General features: G+C 37.1%; 1 protein-coding gene across 2 annotated transcripts in view; it reads right to left on the bottom strand.

Annotated features, from left to right (window-relative positions):
• Positions 1-17158, bottom strand: part of FCHO2 (FCH and mu domain containing endocytic adaptor 2) — a gene marked incomplete at both ends in the record, with an annotated part of 128266 nt that overhangs the window by 81755 nt on the left and 29353 nt on the right. The window contains 5 exons of one of the 2 annotated variants that reach the window (XM_080690658.1): positions 2930-3026; positions 5456-5554; positions 12650-12754; positions 16741-16893; positions 16984-17125. In XM_080690658.1, the coding sequence (XP_080546784.1) occupies positions 2930-3026; positions 5456-5554; positions 12650-12754; positions 16741-16893; positions 16984-17125 (596 nt within the window). The remainder of the gene's footprint in view (positions 1-2929; positions 3027-5455; positions 5555-12649; positions 12755-16740; positions 16894-16983; positions 17126-17158) is intronic. The other variant, XM_080690659.1, reaches the window with a different exon arrangement.

The raw sequence follows: 17158 nt of genomic DNA, 5'->3' as shown, positions 1-17158 counted from the left end.
GTATAGTTTTCCATTTCATTTCAAGTCCATGGTAAGGCATTTTTCTAATTGAAGTCGTTATTGAGATAACTGTAGATTCACATACAGTCTTAAAAATATAACAAAGGGAGAACTGTTGTACTCTTGTACACCTTGCCCAATTTCCCACAATGTAACATTTTTTAAAGCTATATTACAATGTTAAGAACCAGAATACTAACACAGATCATAGATATAGTCTACCAATCTTATTCATATGCCCATCTAAGGCATCTTTTGTGTGTGGGGGGGGGTACTGGGGATGGAACCCAGGGGCTTTTCTACCTCTGGGCTATACTCCCAGACCTATTTTCTACTTTATTTGGAAACAGGGTCTCACTAAGTTGCCGAGAACCTCACTAAGTAGCTGAGGCTGGCTTCGAACCTTGTGTGATCCTCTGGTCTCAGCCTCCCAAGCGCTGGAATTACAAGCATGTGCCAGCACATCTGGCTCTCTAAGGCATTTTTTAAATAGCCAATACATCTTTGCCTTCATTCTATCTACTCTTCTAACTACACTGGATACAAATTCTACTTGTCCCCAATTGCTTTTTACCTCATTTAAATGGCCATCACTTGTAATTTAATCTCTTTGCAAGAAATTTTGGAGTCTCATGCTATTCTGTATTTGTGTATCTATCTCACCATCATCATTCCATTTATGTATAATAAGCTCTGTTATAATTTTTACAAAGAATGGGCCTTCAGATCAGGAATACTAGAATATAAGCCCAGCTCTGCCACATACTAGCTTAGGCAAACCAAATCATTCAACTTCTCAATATTTTCCTCATCTATATGAATGGAATAGTACCTACTCCAAGAGTTGCTGAAAATCAAAAGTCTGACTGCAAAGTGGTTGGCACAGTACACAGCACAGAGTAAGTTAACCATAATTATTAATAGTATTAATAGTTAAACATTAACCATAATTATTAATAGTATTTACATAATGAAGACTTTTTGGCAGTACCAGGGACTGAATCCAGGAACATCCTACCTTTGAACTACACCCTCAGCCCTATTTTTATTCTTTATTTTTGAAAAAAGGTTTCACTAAAAGCCAGGCATGGTGGCACATGTTTGTAATCCCAGTATTTGGGAGAATGAGACAAGAGGATTGTGGTTGGCGGACAGCCTCAGCTACTTAAATGAGGCCCTTTGCAACTCAGTGAGATCCTGTTTCAAAAAATAAAGAATAAGCTGGGCATGGTGGCGCACACTTGTAATCCCCATGCTTGGGAGGCAGAGACAGGAGGATCGCACAGGTTCGTAGCCAGCCATGCTGGCTTAAGAGACCCTGTTTCCAAAAATAAAAAAGTATAAAAAATAGGTCTGGGAGTGTAGCCTGGAGGTAGAAGGGTTTCCAGGAACCCCAGTATGAAAGAAAGAAAGAAAGAAAGAAAGAAAGAAAGAAAGAAAGAAAGAAAGAAAGAAAGAAAGAAAGAAAGAAAGAAGGAAGAAAGAAAGAGGTAGGTAGGTGGCTGGCTGGCGGTATAGCTCAGAGGTAGAATGTCCCTGGGTTTTATCCTTAGTCACACACACACACACACACACACACACACACACACACACACACACACACTGTCCCTGGTTTTTATCGTTAGTACCACAAAAGGAAGGAAGGAAGGAAGGAAGGAAGGAAGGAAGGAAGGAAGGAAGGAAGGAAGGAAGGGTGGGCGGGCTGTTACAAGTAAAAGAAACTGGAGAAAAGAATCTCTACTGTACAAGTATGAGAAACCTGCAAATGAATCAGGAGGTGGAAAAATAAAAGACAATCTGAAGGGGAAAATACTAACATAATTGAATCAATACAGTATAAAGACTAATTAAATTTGGGAAGAAAAAAGTGAAGATGATTCAGGTTTTAAGCCTTAGTTCTGTGAACTACAATTTTAAAAAGGTCCACAAAACACTCTATCTACTTTGATGAATTCCATACCATATTTTAACTTCTAACAGGAATTAAGTTATTTTTACCTGTAGAGTGGAACAAATACCTTGCAAGAACATGGATACTAACTAATAAATTTAAGAAGTCTAAAAGACTGCAAGTATGCTGAGCAGAGAGGGGACCAGACTACTAATTATATTCAATATATCACAACATGCTTATTCAAAGTAGAACTTGGGATTCCCATCATCATTTGCTCAAAAAATAGAAACCAGGTTTCCTGTATCTATGTGTTTACTGGTACATTCCGAATGCAAAGAATAATGTTCAGTACAAAGCTAGTAGTCACTAAAATATTTGTTGAATGCATATGTGAATTAGAAAACAATGAAGTTGCAGGGCATAGTGGTGCACGCTTGTATTCCCCCCGCGCTTGGGAGGCAGTGACAGGAGGATCGCGCAGGTTCAAAGCCAGCCTTGCTGGCTTAAGAGACAGTTTCCAAAAAAATATATAAAATAGGTCTGGGAGTGTAGCCTGGAGGTAGAAGGGTTCCATCCCCAGTACCACCAAAAAAGGAAGAAAGAAGACAAGTTATTAAATTTTAAGAAAGATTCTATGTTTCAATCCTCTCAGGCTTCAATATTCTCCTCCAATCTTTCTTTTTTAAACTGGCCTTCTGAAGGTAACTCTCCTTTCACAAATATAAACAAAATTCAAATACATTAACTTAACACAGGCTCTAATAATGATTTTTAAGTAAAACTAAATTATTAACCACTGAATACCAAAACAAAAATCTTAATATCACCATCCCCAAAGAAAATAATAGCTGATATATTACACATATCTTAGGTGTGTCCCATTTTAAAATTTAGCTCCATTTTAAAATTTCAAAATACTATTCAATTCAGATGTTATATAAAGCTAAAATTATCCCGTACATACATGAATTTAAAAGCCAATATTTGTTGTTCATGAGAAATTTGAAAATGTTTCCTTATGGTTTATCATCTTACCAGGTCTCTCCTTTCCAGTGCCTTTTGACTCAGCAAATTTCTGTATCAAACTTTCAACTGTTGTATTAGCCATGTTATTTATAAATTCTTCATGGACCTATTAAAACATAATAATTTTGTTATCTTTTTCCACAAACATTCATACTCTATTGCTACAAGGCAATTAAAAATCATTACATACACACACACACAAACATTTTTACCCAAGAGCACTTAAGAACTTTAATTTACCTAACATACTATTATGCTATTACCTAATTCACAGTGCTAAGAGATCTGTGGGGACCAGTCACTGCTTACCTTTGGCCTTTAAGATAGGAACTCCTAGCTGGGTTTGATGGTACATACTTGTAATCCCAATACTTTGGAAGCTTAGACAGGAGGATTAAAGGTTTGTGGCCAGCTTCAGCAACTTGTGAGAACCTCTGCAACTTAGTGACACCCTGTTTCAAAATAAAGAATAAAAAACAGGGGTGGTAGTTAGCTGAGAAGTAGAATGCCCGTGGACTCAATCCCCAGTACTGCAAAGAAAAGAAAAATATATATATACATGAACTCCCAGGCTAGAAGTCAAGGCAGTTTCTTGTTCCTATCCTCTGAGTGTTTTAAGGAAAAAATTTAATATTAAGACTTCTAACGACAAAACAGTTTGGACTTTTAAGAGTAAAAAATAATAAGCAGAGGCAGGTATGGTGGCACACACTTTGTAATCCTAGTACTTACTGAGACAAAAAGATCACAGGTTCACAGCCAGCCTCAGCAACTTGTGAGGCCCTCAGCAACTTAGTGTGATCCTGTTTCAAAATAAAGAACAGAACCGCGTGTGGTGGCACACGCTTGTAATCCCCGCGCTTGGGAGGCGGAGACAGGAGGATCGTGCAGGTTTGAAGCCAACCTTGCTGGCTTAAGAGACCTTGTTTCCAAATAAAAAATATAAAAATGGTTCTGGGAGCATAGCCCGGAGGTAGAAGGGTTTCCAGGAACCCCAGTACCACCAAGAAAAAAAAAAAGAACAGCCTGGCATGGTGGCGCACACTTGAAATCTCCTTGCACTTGGGAGGCTGAGACAGGAGGATCGCACAAGTCTGAAGCTAGCCTCAGCTACTTAGTGAGGCTCTCGGCAACTTAGTGAGACCCTGTTTCCAAATAAAATATAAAAAAAAATAGATCTGGGAGTATAGTCCGGAGGTAAAAGCACCTGGGTTCCACCCCCAGTACCACCAAAACCAAAACCAAAATAAAGAACAAAATAGGGCTGGGGTGTAGCTTGGAATTAGAATGCCTCTGGGTTCAAAAGAATAACAAGCAGGACATGGTGGCATACACCTAGTACTAAACTGGGCATGGTGGCGCACACTAGTAATCCTAGCATTTGAGAGGATGAGACAGGAGGATTGTGGTTTGTGGACAGCCTCAGCTACTTAGTGACACCCTTTGTAACTCACTAAGACCCTGTTTCAAAATAAAGAATAAAAAATATGACTAAGGGTATAGCTCGGAGGTAGAATTCCCCTGGGTTCCATCCCCAGTACCGCAAAAATAAATAAATGAATAATAATAATCCTAGTACTTAAAAGGTTCAGATAGGAGGATCATTGCTTTGAGAACAGCCTCAGCAAGTGAGACTCATCAACCTAGCAAGACCCTGTTTCAAAATAAAAATAAAATAGGGCTAGATTAATTCCCCATACCACCAAAAAAAAAAAACTTCATCTTTCTGAACTATTATTTCAATGTACTCCCCAATTGTAATCACTGTACTTTTTTGTTTCTGAAACATTTCTAAGTTCAAGTACTTTTACTAAAATTTCTGCTCCAAATTTAAAAATAGTAAACTTGACATTTTAATGTAAGAAGGATATAGCATACTTATTTTAATAATTTGAATTGTAATTCTTGATAGCCAAATAATAAAAATGCATATAAAAACATACTTTTGCTGGGCATGGTGGTACACGCTTATAATCCCAGCATTTGGGAGACTGTGACTGGAAGATCATGGTTCGCAGACAGCCTCAGCTACTTAGTGAGGCCATCTGCAACTTAGTGAAACCCTGTTTCAAAATAAAGAATAAAAAATAGGGCAGGGGCCAGGCATGGTGGCGCACACTTGTAATCTCCGTGCTTGGGAGACTTAGACAGGAGAATCGCACAGGTTCAAAGCCAGCCTCAGCTACTTAGTAAGGCTCTCAGCAACTTAGTGAGACCTTGTTTACAAATAAAATACAAAATAGGTCTGGGAGTATAGCCCAGAGGTAAAAAGCACCTGGCTTCCACCTTCAGTACCACCAAAAAAAAAAAAAAAAAAAAAAAAAAGAGGGCAGGGCATATAGCTCGGAGGTCGAATGCCCCTGGGTTCCAGCCCCAGAACGGCAAAAAAAAAAAAAAAAAAAACATACTATTTATCTGAGATGATTCTGAATCATATTTTTAAGTTTTAGAGAGTATGATAAAGGATTTATAAAGAGCTATAAAAGAACATAAAATTTTCATGCATCAGTTCAACATGAAAGTAAAAGTACTTACCTGGTCTATTTGCAAATGAATTTCCTTTATAGCATTTGACAAGGATCCTATAATTTCCTTTATGTGAATAAGATGAGTTTCTTCAATATCTTGAAATTTCTGGGTAGCAAATATAAAGAGATATATATACATATATACACATATGGGGTGTGTATGTGTGTATGTGCAGATACATACACAAATATATTCTGGAAATTATGAGAGGTTTTAGAAATCACTTCATTTTGATAACCAAGTTACCATGATTATATAACATTTAACAATCCTCTACAAAAATGGTTCTCGTAGGAATACTGAAATATAGCATTGAGGAAAGTTAACTTTTTGTTATGCAAATATGAACTTTTTCAGAGTTTGAAGATACTATAAGGTAAACTCTATAATCATGATTTTTTAAAATATTATAAAGAGCTGAGTGAGGGGGTAAACACTTTTAATCCCAGTAATTGAGAGGCTAAGACAGAAGGATCACAGGTTTGCGGCCAGCCTCAGCTACTCAGTGAGGCCCTCCACAACTTAGTGAGACCCTCCCCATTTTCAGATAAAGAATAAAAAATAGGGCTATAAGGGGTATGGCTCAGAGGTAGAATGCTTCTGGGTTCAATCCTCATGATTGTTGGGGAAAAAAAAAAAAAGACATACAATCATGTTACAAAATCCAAAGGAAAAAAGTTTCCCAAACGAAAAAACAATTTGTCAGAACAAACTCTGTAATCTGCCCCAAGATTCTCAATATGCTTTCCTCCCTCCCTCCCTCCCTCCTTCCCTCCTCCCTCCCTTCCTTCTTTCCTTTCCTTTCCTCTTTCTTTCTTTCTTTCTTTCTTTCTTTCTTTCTTTCTTTCTTTCTTTTCTATTTTGTGGTACTGGAGATTGAATTCAGGGCCATTCTACCGCCAAGCTACACCTCCAGCCCTACATTTTATTCTTTATTTTGAAACAGGGATTCACTTAAGTTGAGGAGGGCCTCACTAAGCAGCTGAAGCTAGCCATGAACCTGTCTCTGTCTCCCAAGTACTAGGATACAAGTGTGCACCACCATGCCTGTCTTCAAAATGCTTTTTCTAAATACTTGAAATGTTACTACTATCTCCAAAAGAGAGAATCTGTGATGGGAAAATCTGTGTACTCTATCTCAGCTATTCCCAACTAAAGGTGGGCATGTTTGAGATCATCTAGAAAACATTTCAAACTACAAAACCTAAATCTCCCCAAAAGTGGGAGGTGAGGATAGAAAGGTTTGAGAAAATCATCTGAAAACAATTTCAAAGTTACTTAATATTTATTCCTTGAAAGGGGGAGAATGCTGCTAAGTTTTGGCTTCAAAATAAACATATTAAAAACTCTGAGGTAGGTTGAGGGTGTAGTTCAGTAGTAGAGTGCTTTCCTAGCATGCTCAAGACCCTAGGTGTAATCTCAGATTACAGATAATTATGCACTTGCTCCTGGCTAGCTTTGCCCCTTCAAGCACTGGCACAAGCGCCTGTTCTCTCTCCCCCTCCCCCCACCTCCCTTCCTTCCCCCGCACACACCCACACTCAACCTCAAAATACTCAAATAAGGAAATTTGTCTCACTTTGCTTACACTAGCATTTTCTAAATTTCCTTGACCTCATAACCTCTTTTGTTTTTCTTCTTCCCTAAACATTTTATCTCACAGAACAATAATATTCCTCATAGCAGGGTTTGGAAAATGCCAAGCCACCCATTCTCAAACAAAATACATTTCTACTGCACAAACCTGATGATCCTTTTTGGCCAAATATAATCAGTTCTAAGGAATAGGTCTAAATGCCTTATTCTTTTCTGGTTAGTTTATCCCTCATATTTAATGTCCAAATTTCTCTAGCACTAAGTTATAAAAATAAAAATCAATAAGACATAATATCTACATTGGTATAGATGGAATGAACTTCAAAAAAAATTAATGAAAAAATTGCATTATGGGCAGTAATTTAACAATAGTCCAAAAATTTAAATCATTTTAAATCATGAGGCATGGCAGAGTTTAATCAGAATGTTTGTCACTGATTAATTTTGACCAAGCCAATAAGAATATTAGTAGTTCAAGATCCTGAATTATCCTCAAGAAATGATGAATACTCAGTAGGAGGATGCTTCTTTTAAATTCATATCATTAGAAACAGTCCTCAGCAATTCATTAAATTTCTTATAGACCTGCAGAACTAAATATAATAAAACTAGGCAATATAGCCATTAATTTCATATGCATGACCCCTAACTCCAAGGAAACTGTGTCTTCATTCACTTTTTGAAAACAACTACACCAAAGAGATTCTTAATAATTTAGAAGTATCTTAAAGCACGAATCCACACAAAACTCAAAGCACAATTCAGATACAATCTTAAAACTGGTGTTTTGGGAGCAGGGGACACTGTTAACTATCACATAAATTCAAAATTAGTGAATACTAATGCAAAATTAGTGACCACTAAACTTACAACAATTCAGTAATAAGAAATGAGTACAGTCTGAGGTGTCAATTAAGTATAAATAAACTTTCTTGAATTAATCAGGCTTATCACCCTTGTAATTTCAAAATCATTGTGAACACAAACATTGGTTTTTTGTTTGTTTGTTTTTGTTTTTGTTTTTTCCTGGTACTAGGGATTGAACGCAGGGGCATTCTACCTCCAAGCTACACCCTCAGCCCTATTTATTTTTATTTTGAAACGAGGTCTCACTAGGTTGATGAGAGTCTCACTACTTGCTGAGGTTGTCCTTAAACCAAATGATCTTCCTGTCTCAGCCTCCCAAATACTGGGATAACAGCATGAGCCACCATGCCTGGAGTGTTGGTTAATTTTAAAAGTACAATCTTTTCAGCCACTAAAGATGTATAAAAGCACTCTTATCCTAAAACTCCTTAATTTGAAGGTGCTGCCTAGTAAATCTCAAAGTTTCCATGCTCCATTTCATTGCTTGAAAATAAACTTCATTATCTGTTTCAAAATTTTTCAAGTGTCCTATTAACTAACAGTGGTAAAATTAGAAGTATAAAGATGCTACAACTTCAATCATTTTTATGAACTCAAATGAAAAAGTTACAAGTATTCTAACCTCTCTCACCCCAGGGACTTAGTATCATTTCCCTCTATTAAATACAGTCCTGACACCCAAATGTGATTCTAACTCTACTTTCAGGTTCCTTCCCACTGTGAATTAGGTCAGCCTGTCTGGCCTGGAGCCAAAGAAGAGAAGAACCAAAAAGATTCTTTTGACAGCTGTGATCAGAAAGAAAGAGACACAAAAGAAAAAACACAAGAGAGCACAAATAAACACACATTAGTAAAGTATAGATAGCATAAAGAGAGCACAAATAAACACACATTAGTAAAGTATAGATAGCATAGTCTTTAAAAGTAGCATGGTCATACATCTGTTCAGATAAATTAATGTTCTCATCTAGTAATCATCAGGGCAAACAAAATGCCATTCTGAAGAAAATGCAATGGGGAAACAAAAAAGATAAGGAGATAGAAAGATGAGTTTGAAAATTATTTTTAAAAAGTAACATCAATAAAACAAAACCCTGACTCTAGTAAGTTCTAATTTGTTTCTTCTAACTTAAAATTGATTGAAAAGTAAACAGTTCCATTGGAAGAAATTCAAAATTAACAATCAATAACTGCCTTGTGGCTAAGTGCTCCCAATAATTTAAAAGACATAGCACTCGTTAGTAATGATCTCATCTGCTACATAAATTTAAATTTTTTATCTTACTAGATTTGGAGCCTCACTTAACACAACTAACTATATACTTCTTGAAACATTATCTTTCTGTAGCTGCCATGCATTTCCTTGTTTTCTTCCTTGAGGCCTCTCCTACTTGGGTTTCAATATCTCTTCCTCTAAGAAACTTTCAAACAGTTTCACAGAATTTAAGCCTTTCTTCCCCACATGCTAACCAAAGATGTAGTCATCCTAGCTTTGTGTACTAACAACAACACTATTTTAGAAAGGCTCATAATCTTTACTCAAAATCTTTGGGACCACGTGTATTTTGTAATTCAAATGTTTTAGTTTTTTAATATAAATGCATGATATTAAGAACATACATTTTAGAATACTGCCAGCAGGATCTGCAGTAGCATGTGTTTAACAAACATTAATATTTCTAATGGCAAATATATGTATATTCAATCTAAGTAAGATAAATGAAATCTATAAACTGCCTCACACTGGTTTAGGTGAAGTGTTTTTTTTTTGTTTTTTTTTTTTTTTTAGGGTCTGGGGATGGAACCCAGAGGCATTTGACCTCCAAGCTACACCCCCTGCCCAATTTTTTACTCTTTATTTTGAAACAGGGTCTCACTGAGTTGCAGAGGGCCTAAGTAGCTGAGGCTGTCCGTGAACTGCAATCCTCCGGTGTCACCCTCCCAAATGCTGAGATTACAAGCATGTACCACCACACCAATGATGCCAATGAAAACTTCACTTTCAGAGATTTTTGGATCTAGAATTGTAGATAAAATACTGTGGATGTTAGATCTAGCTCAGATTACTTGGTGCCTCCAAAACTGGCCACTTAGGCATCTCACAGGTATCTCAGAATTAACATCAAAACAGAACATCTGATCTCCTCTCCTCCCATCAAGCTAACTTCTTCATCTAGTCTTTCTCATTTCTCTTTATCCACACAGATTTACAAGAGAAAATTTGAAAGTGATCTTATCTTCCTCAGAATTCTTGTACCTACCCTAACCCTGCCATTTCTAATGTATCCTCTTCCCTTCTCCTCCAACCACCACACTGGGCCTCATCCTTCTCAGCTATTACACTGCTTTCTACACCACAGACTTCCCTGATGATCCTTTGGTTCTATTATAATCAATTCTACAAAAAACTGCCAGGATTACCTTTTAAAATGCAGATCAGGGCCAGGTGGCGCATGCTTGTAATCCCAGCATTCGGGAAGCTGAGAAAGGAGGGAGGATTGCAGTTCACTGACAGCCTCAGATACTTAGTGAGGCCTTTTGCAACTCAGACCCTGTTTCAAATTAAAGAATAAAAAATAGGGCTGGAAGTGTAGTTCAGAGGTAGAATACCCCTGAGTTCAATGCCCCAGTACTGCTATACATACATACATACATACATACATACATACAATAAAATACAGATCAGATTCATGTGACATTCTCTACTAAAACTGTTAGGTGGCTTTCCTTCCTTCTTTCTTTCCTTCCTTCCTTCCTTCCTTCCTTCCTTCCTTCCTTCCTTCCTTCCTTTCTTTCTTTCTTTCTTTCTTTCTTTCTTTCTTTCCAGTACTGGGGATGGAACCCAGGGGCATTCTACTTCTGAGCTATACCCCAGCCCTAATTTTTAGCCTCTTCATTTTTGAAACAGGATCTCACTGAGTTGTGAAGGGTCTCACAAAGTAGCCAAGGCTATCTGTGAACCGCGATCCTCCAGTATCCACCTCCCAAATACTGGGATTACAAGCATGCACCACCATGCGCCGGCCTGGCTTCTAGCTATTTTTAGAAGAAAACCTAAAATCTTTATTAAAACCTATTCCTTATCTCTTCAAACTCATTTCTCTCCATAATCATGTCTCAGTTTTAGTATGTATTTTTTAACTTTCTAGAATGTGTTATTTTTCTTACATTTCTGAGCCTTCATATCTATAACCCCAAAGTATGAAACACTCCCTCTTATTCTTTCTTCACGAATCATTTTAAATGTCACTTTTCCAAAAAAGCCTTTTCTGACTCCCGAACTCAAATGTGTTCATTTCTACCATTATGGAAGCCTAGTCTCTTCCCTTGTAACAATTATCTATAACATTACATTTAAGCTTATATTTAACTTCTCCCTCTGTCTTCTATAGTATAAACTCTACCCAGATCAAAGAGTTATTACACATAGCATCTAGCACAGTGCCTAGGACATGGTAGGTAAAAATGAATGCCAACATGCACAAATACGAGCATGAAAAGCTTTTGTTTCTGAGATGTGAGCCATTCACATTTAGTAATAAAAAAGAGCTACAGTCCAAAATATAAGATTTATAAAGTCCTTCCATACTTACTGAAAGCTTATCATGAGCTGGGAACTATTTTAAATGCTGAGAATATAGCAGCAAACAAAATAAGTAAATGCCTGCTCTCATAAAGATTAACATTTTAGTGGGGATGATAGAAAATTGTAGATAACTGGGCTCAGTGGCACATGCCTATAATCCTAGCAATTTAAGAGGCTGAGTCAGGAGGATCGCCAAGTTCGAGGGCAGACAGAGCAACTTAGTGAGAGCCATCTCAAAAAAATAAATAAATAAAAAAGTAAACAAGGTTGGGATGTAGCTCAGTGGGATGTAGCTCAGTGGCAGAGCGCCCTGGGTCTAACCCCTAGCACCATGCATCACACACACGAATCCATGGAGAAGCCACTCTGCTTCACTATGTTCCTCCCCCATCAACATGACTAAAAGCTTTCCAAAAACTGATTTCAACCACTAGTATCAACACCAGAGCTGCAGTTCACCATGACAAACATGCTGCATGAAAAAGAAACAAAACCCTGATATTGTAAGCCACTGAGATGTGTGCAGTCCTCTATCACTTCAGCATAGCTAATCTGTCCTGACTGATGAGAGGAATGTTCATGAGGCTAATTAAAGATACCCGGGGAGCAAGTTGTGGTGATGCATGCCTGGGAGCCAAGCATGGTATCTTAGCCTCCCAAGTACTGGGATTACAGGTAGGAGCCACCATGCTTGGCTCCCATTTATCTTGTATGTATGTGGGAGAGGGGGAGAGTACTGGAGACTGAACCCAGGGGTGTTCTACCTCTGAGCTATACCCACTGACCTATTTTAATTTTTTAGTTTGAAACAGAGTCTCACTAAGTTGTGAAGGACCTCATTAAATTGCTGAGTCTGGCCACTGACCTGAGACCCTCCTGGTTTCAGACTCCCAAATCCAGGGATTATAGGCATGCACCACCACACCTAGCTCCCCGGGTATCTTTAATCAGCCTCATGAACAATTCCTTATGACATTATCAATACTGCACATCTTGTATCTCAACCTCTCAAACACAAAGTAAAATTTAAAAATAACATGAGAACACTGAGACTGTGTATTTTAAAATTTCTAATACTAAAAAAATTTTAAGACAGAGAAATTCTATTAATAAGTATTTTGTTTTCAACTTAAAGCCTTCAAATTACCAACCTGAGCTGTTTCTGTCATTTTCTGTTCAAAATCAGCTTTTGCTAAAGCATATTTTTCAACGTAGAGTTTATAAGTATCTGTAGCTTTCTTAGATTTAACAGCTGCCTGTAACAAAACAAAAACATCTTTAACTGCACATTGACCATTTTACTTTCCTAATATAAGTTAATAACAAATTAAAATGCATTTTAAATATTCAGTATGACTCATAACTTTAATGTCTGTGATCAAGCTTGCCTTAATCATTTTGTTTTTGCTGTGGTGAGATTAACTCAGAAATTGAACACTGACTCTCCTTTATGTTTGATGAAATGTACTGTGAAAAACTAAAATACTCTCATTTTATAACCCAGAATAAAATTCTATAACCACATTAAAATAGTACAACTGTTACTAAGAATATGTTAACAAATTGTGAGAAACTTCTTTACAATGTACAAATCAAAAATGCTCGACAAGCCAGGTGTGGTGGTACACACTTGTAATCCCAGCATTTGGGACTTTGAAACAGGAGGATCTGGGTTCAGCTACTTAGTGAGGCCCTTTGTAATTCAATGAGACCCTGTTTCAAAATAAAGAATAAAAATTAGGGTTGGGGGTATAGCTTGGAGGTAGAATGCCCCAGAGTTCCATCTCCACTACTGCAAAAAAAAAAAAAAAAAAAAAAAAAGAAAATGCTTGACAATCCTTTCTACATCAGTGAGTCCTCCCTCCTCCCCAACATACACAGAGTCCATTTAAAGTCTTAACTGAAGTCTTTAAACCTAGCTCAAAAGTTAAGATTGGTTTCCTTGATGTGTCTCAGTTTCCACTATGCTTCAGTAAACTAATTAACTGTTCTTAGCCTTTGTTTATTTTTCAAGATTTGTATCTTTAGAAAAATTTAATGCAATTTTAATCTTAGTTTTTATCAAAGTTATTCAATAGAAAAGTAAGAAAATACTAAATATTAGGAAGAGATGACAAGAAGGTAAGTTATATAGGTAATCATAATTGTACTTTAGGTTTAGTGGTTTCCTTTTTTACTAGATATTTTAAATACCTACTTTTCAAAATGATCACTCCCTATGGCATATTCTTAAAAATGAGATATACTACATCAAATAAGTGAATGGTGAAACTGTTTTAAAAGGAAAAAAAACCCTACTTTTAAAACATGAATGGGAGCCAGATGTGGTGGCGCACGCTTGTAATCCCCACGCTTGGGAGGCAGAGACAGGAGGATCACGCAGGTTCAAAGTCAGTCGCGCGCGCTGGCTTAGGAGACCCTGTTTCCAAATAAAAATGTAAAAATAGGTCTGGGAGTGTAGCCCGGAGGTAGAAGGGCTTCCAGGAACCCCAGTACCACCAAAAATAAATAAATAAATAAATAAATAAATAAATAAATAAATAAATAAATAAAACATGAATGGAAGAAAGGGCCATAGTTTATCACAATGCTACATAAATGTGTTCAAAGTCAGCAATAAATAACCCACAACAAACTTTTTTTTTTTATGTACTGGTAATGGAACCCAGGAGCATTCTATCACTGAGCTATACCCCCAGCCCTATTTTTTATTCTTTATTTTGAAACAAGGTCTCACTGAGTTGCAAAGGGCCTCACTAAGTAACTGAGGCTGGCTTCGAGCCTGAGCAAACCTCCTGTCTCAGCCTCCCAAATACTAGGATTACAAGCGTGCACCACCATGCCCAACTCACAACATATATATATAAAAAAATTAAAAATATATATATATGTTTTTTTGAGGGGGGGGTCTGAGGATGGGACCCAGGGGCATTTGACCTCTGAGCTACACCCCCTGCCCTGTTTTTTATTCTTTATTTTGAAACTGGGTCTCACTGAATTGTAGAGGGCCTCACTAAGTAGCTGAGGCTGTCCACAAACTGCGATCCTCCAGTCTCAGCCTCCCGAATGCTTGGATTACAAGCGTGTGCCACCACACCTGGCTCACAACATACATTTAAAGCTTATCTTCAAGTAGCTACATTTTTCTTTATATATTTATTTATTTTTTGTGGTGCTGGGAATGGAACCCAGGGGCATTCTACCCCTTAGTCCGATATTTTATTCTTTATTTTGAGAAAGATTCTAAGTTGCAAAGGACCTCACTAAATAGCTAAGGCTGGCCAAGAACCTCGCTCCTCCTTCTCAGCCCCTCAAATACTGGGATTACAAGCATGCGACACCACACTGGGATCAAGTATTTACATTTTTCTAACTACACCAAATATTGCCTCAAACTTTTTACCTTGTTAAATCTCATACTGAAGAATATTTCATCAACTATCTTAATATAAAAATACCCTAGCCAGGCACAGTGGCACAAGTTTGTAATCCCAGCACTTGGGAGGCTGAGACAGAAAGATCACAGGTTTAAGGCCAGTGTATAGTACCTTAGCAAGATTTTGTTTCTAAACAAACAAAAAAAAATTACTAAAAAGAGCTGGGGGTATAGCTCAGAGGTAGAATGACCCTGGGTTTACTCTCTAGTGCCAAAAAAAAAAAAAATATGTATGTATCTATGTATGTATGTGTGTGTGCTTGTACATGCATGTGCGTGTGCACACACACACATGCATCCTGCCAGTACTGGGGGTGTATCTAGTGGTAAAGCACTTCCCTAGCACATGCATGAACCTGGATTCAGTCCCCAGTCCTGCAAATAAAATATCAAAGTAAACAAAAATATCTTGCAAATTTTACATTGAAATAAAAATTCACTCCCTTTTATGTGTTGACTAATCTATTTACTAATGGACAACATTTTTTAACAAGTTTACTTCTATATATGGAACCAGCCAAGATGTCCATCAACAGATGAATGGATTACAAAACTGTGGGATATGTACACAATGGAATTTTACTCAGCCATCAAAAAAAACTCAATTACATCATTTTTAGGGAAATGGATGGAACTGGAGGACATTATGCTAAGTGAGATTAGTCAGTCACAAAAAATAAGAAATCAGATGCTTTCTCTAATATGTCAGAGTTAGGGAGAAATGGGTCATAGGAGGAACTCTTGAAAGAGGAAATCCTATAGAGGAGCAAACAAGACAATCTAAAGGAGGAGAAAGGAGGGGGGAAAGAGGAAAATCTCTAAAACACACAATGTACTTAAACATATCGAAGTCAATCACTAAGCCAAGCAAGGGAGGGAGGGACGGGGAGGGAATGGGGTGGGAATTGGGTAGGGGTTAAATCAGCGATGAGTACATGTTTGTACACACAAGATTTTTACCCCAATATGTTGTGTGAATATAATGCACCAATAAAAAAATTTAAAAGAAAAAAAAAGTTTACTTCTATAAATCACCAACACTGTAAGATGCAGTGTTTTTATCTCTAAAAACTACCTGTTTACCCATTATAAACAAATTGAAAGAAAATATGTACCATTTCTCTATTGTATGATAATTTATGTAGGAAATACCTGTAAATAATTCAAATAAGTCGGGCGTGGTGGTGCACGCTTGTAATCCAAGTACTTGGGAGACCAAGACAGAAGGTCTGCAGGTTCATAGCCAGCCTCAGCAACTTGTGAGGCCCTCTACAATTTAGTGAGACCCTGTTTCAAAATAAAGAGTAAGATAGTGCTGGGAGTATAGCTCGGAGGAAGAGTATCCTTGGGTTCCATCCCCAGTACAAAAAAAAAAATTTTTTTTTTTTTTTTTAATTTAAGCCAGTTGTGGTGGCGCACACTTGTAATCCCAGCATTCGGGAGGCTAAGACTGGAGGATCGCGGTTTGCGGACAGCCTCAGCTACTTAGTGAGGCCCTCTGTAATTTTGTGAGACACTGTTTCAAAATAAAGAATAAAAAATAGGGCAGGGGATGTAGCTCGGAGGTCAAAGGCCTCTGGATTCCATCCCCAACCTGCAAAAATAAATAAATAAATAAATAGCTCCTGTAGATGTTTTTGTAGTGTCTTAGCATTTGTATTAATAGTTAAAAATTCACTTCTAAATAAACAAAACTCCCATGAATATAAGTAAACATATGAGATCATTTTTAATGCCTGAAGATTAGATGTAGTCTTATATGTAGAAGTACTTTGAAACCAGAGGTAAAATCTTTATTAAAATTACCTTTTCTACTTCTCTTTGTGTAGCTCCTTCCTTTTTCAGACGCTCCTGTTCTACACACTTTGCATTGTAATTTTCCTTGGATTTCTGGAGGGCCTGAGTTATACTCTGAATGGTTTGGACAGCTTCCAGAGTTCCTGCAACTTCTTCTTTAGTCTGTTTGAAATGAAATGATTCATCAAAATGATTGAGCTATAAAGACTCAAAATCTGAATAATCAATCCTTTAACAATAAGAAAGAGATACCTTTTTATGAGACTTTAATTGTTCTTCTCCATACTTCTGAACTTCCTTTATTAATTCCTGTAATTTTCTAACAAGATCCAAGTGACAATTTGCCAATTTCTCTGTAGATGTTTTGAACACATCCCACACTGGTGCAAATGTTCTAAGGAAAGGAAGAATATAGGAATAATTTATT

This window comes from Muscardinus avellanarius, assembly GCF_963383645.1.
Source record: "Muscardinus avellanarius genome assembly, chromosome: 1".
Classification (NCBI taxonomy): Eukaryota; Metazoa; Chordata; class Mammalia; order Rodentia; family Gliridae; genus Muscardinus; species Muscardinus avellanarius.
Note: the sequence above shows the minus strand (reverse complement) of the source record. Positions and strands in the feature narration are given on the sequence as shown.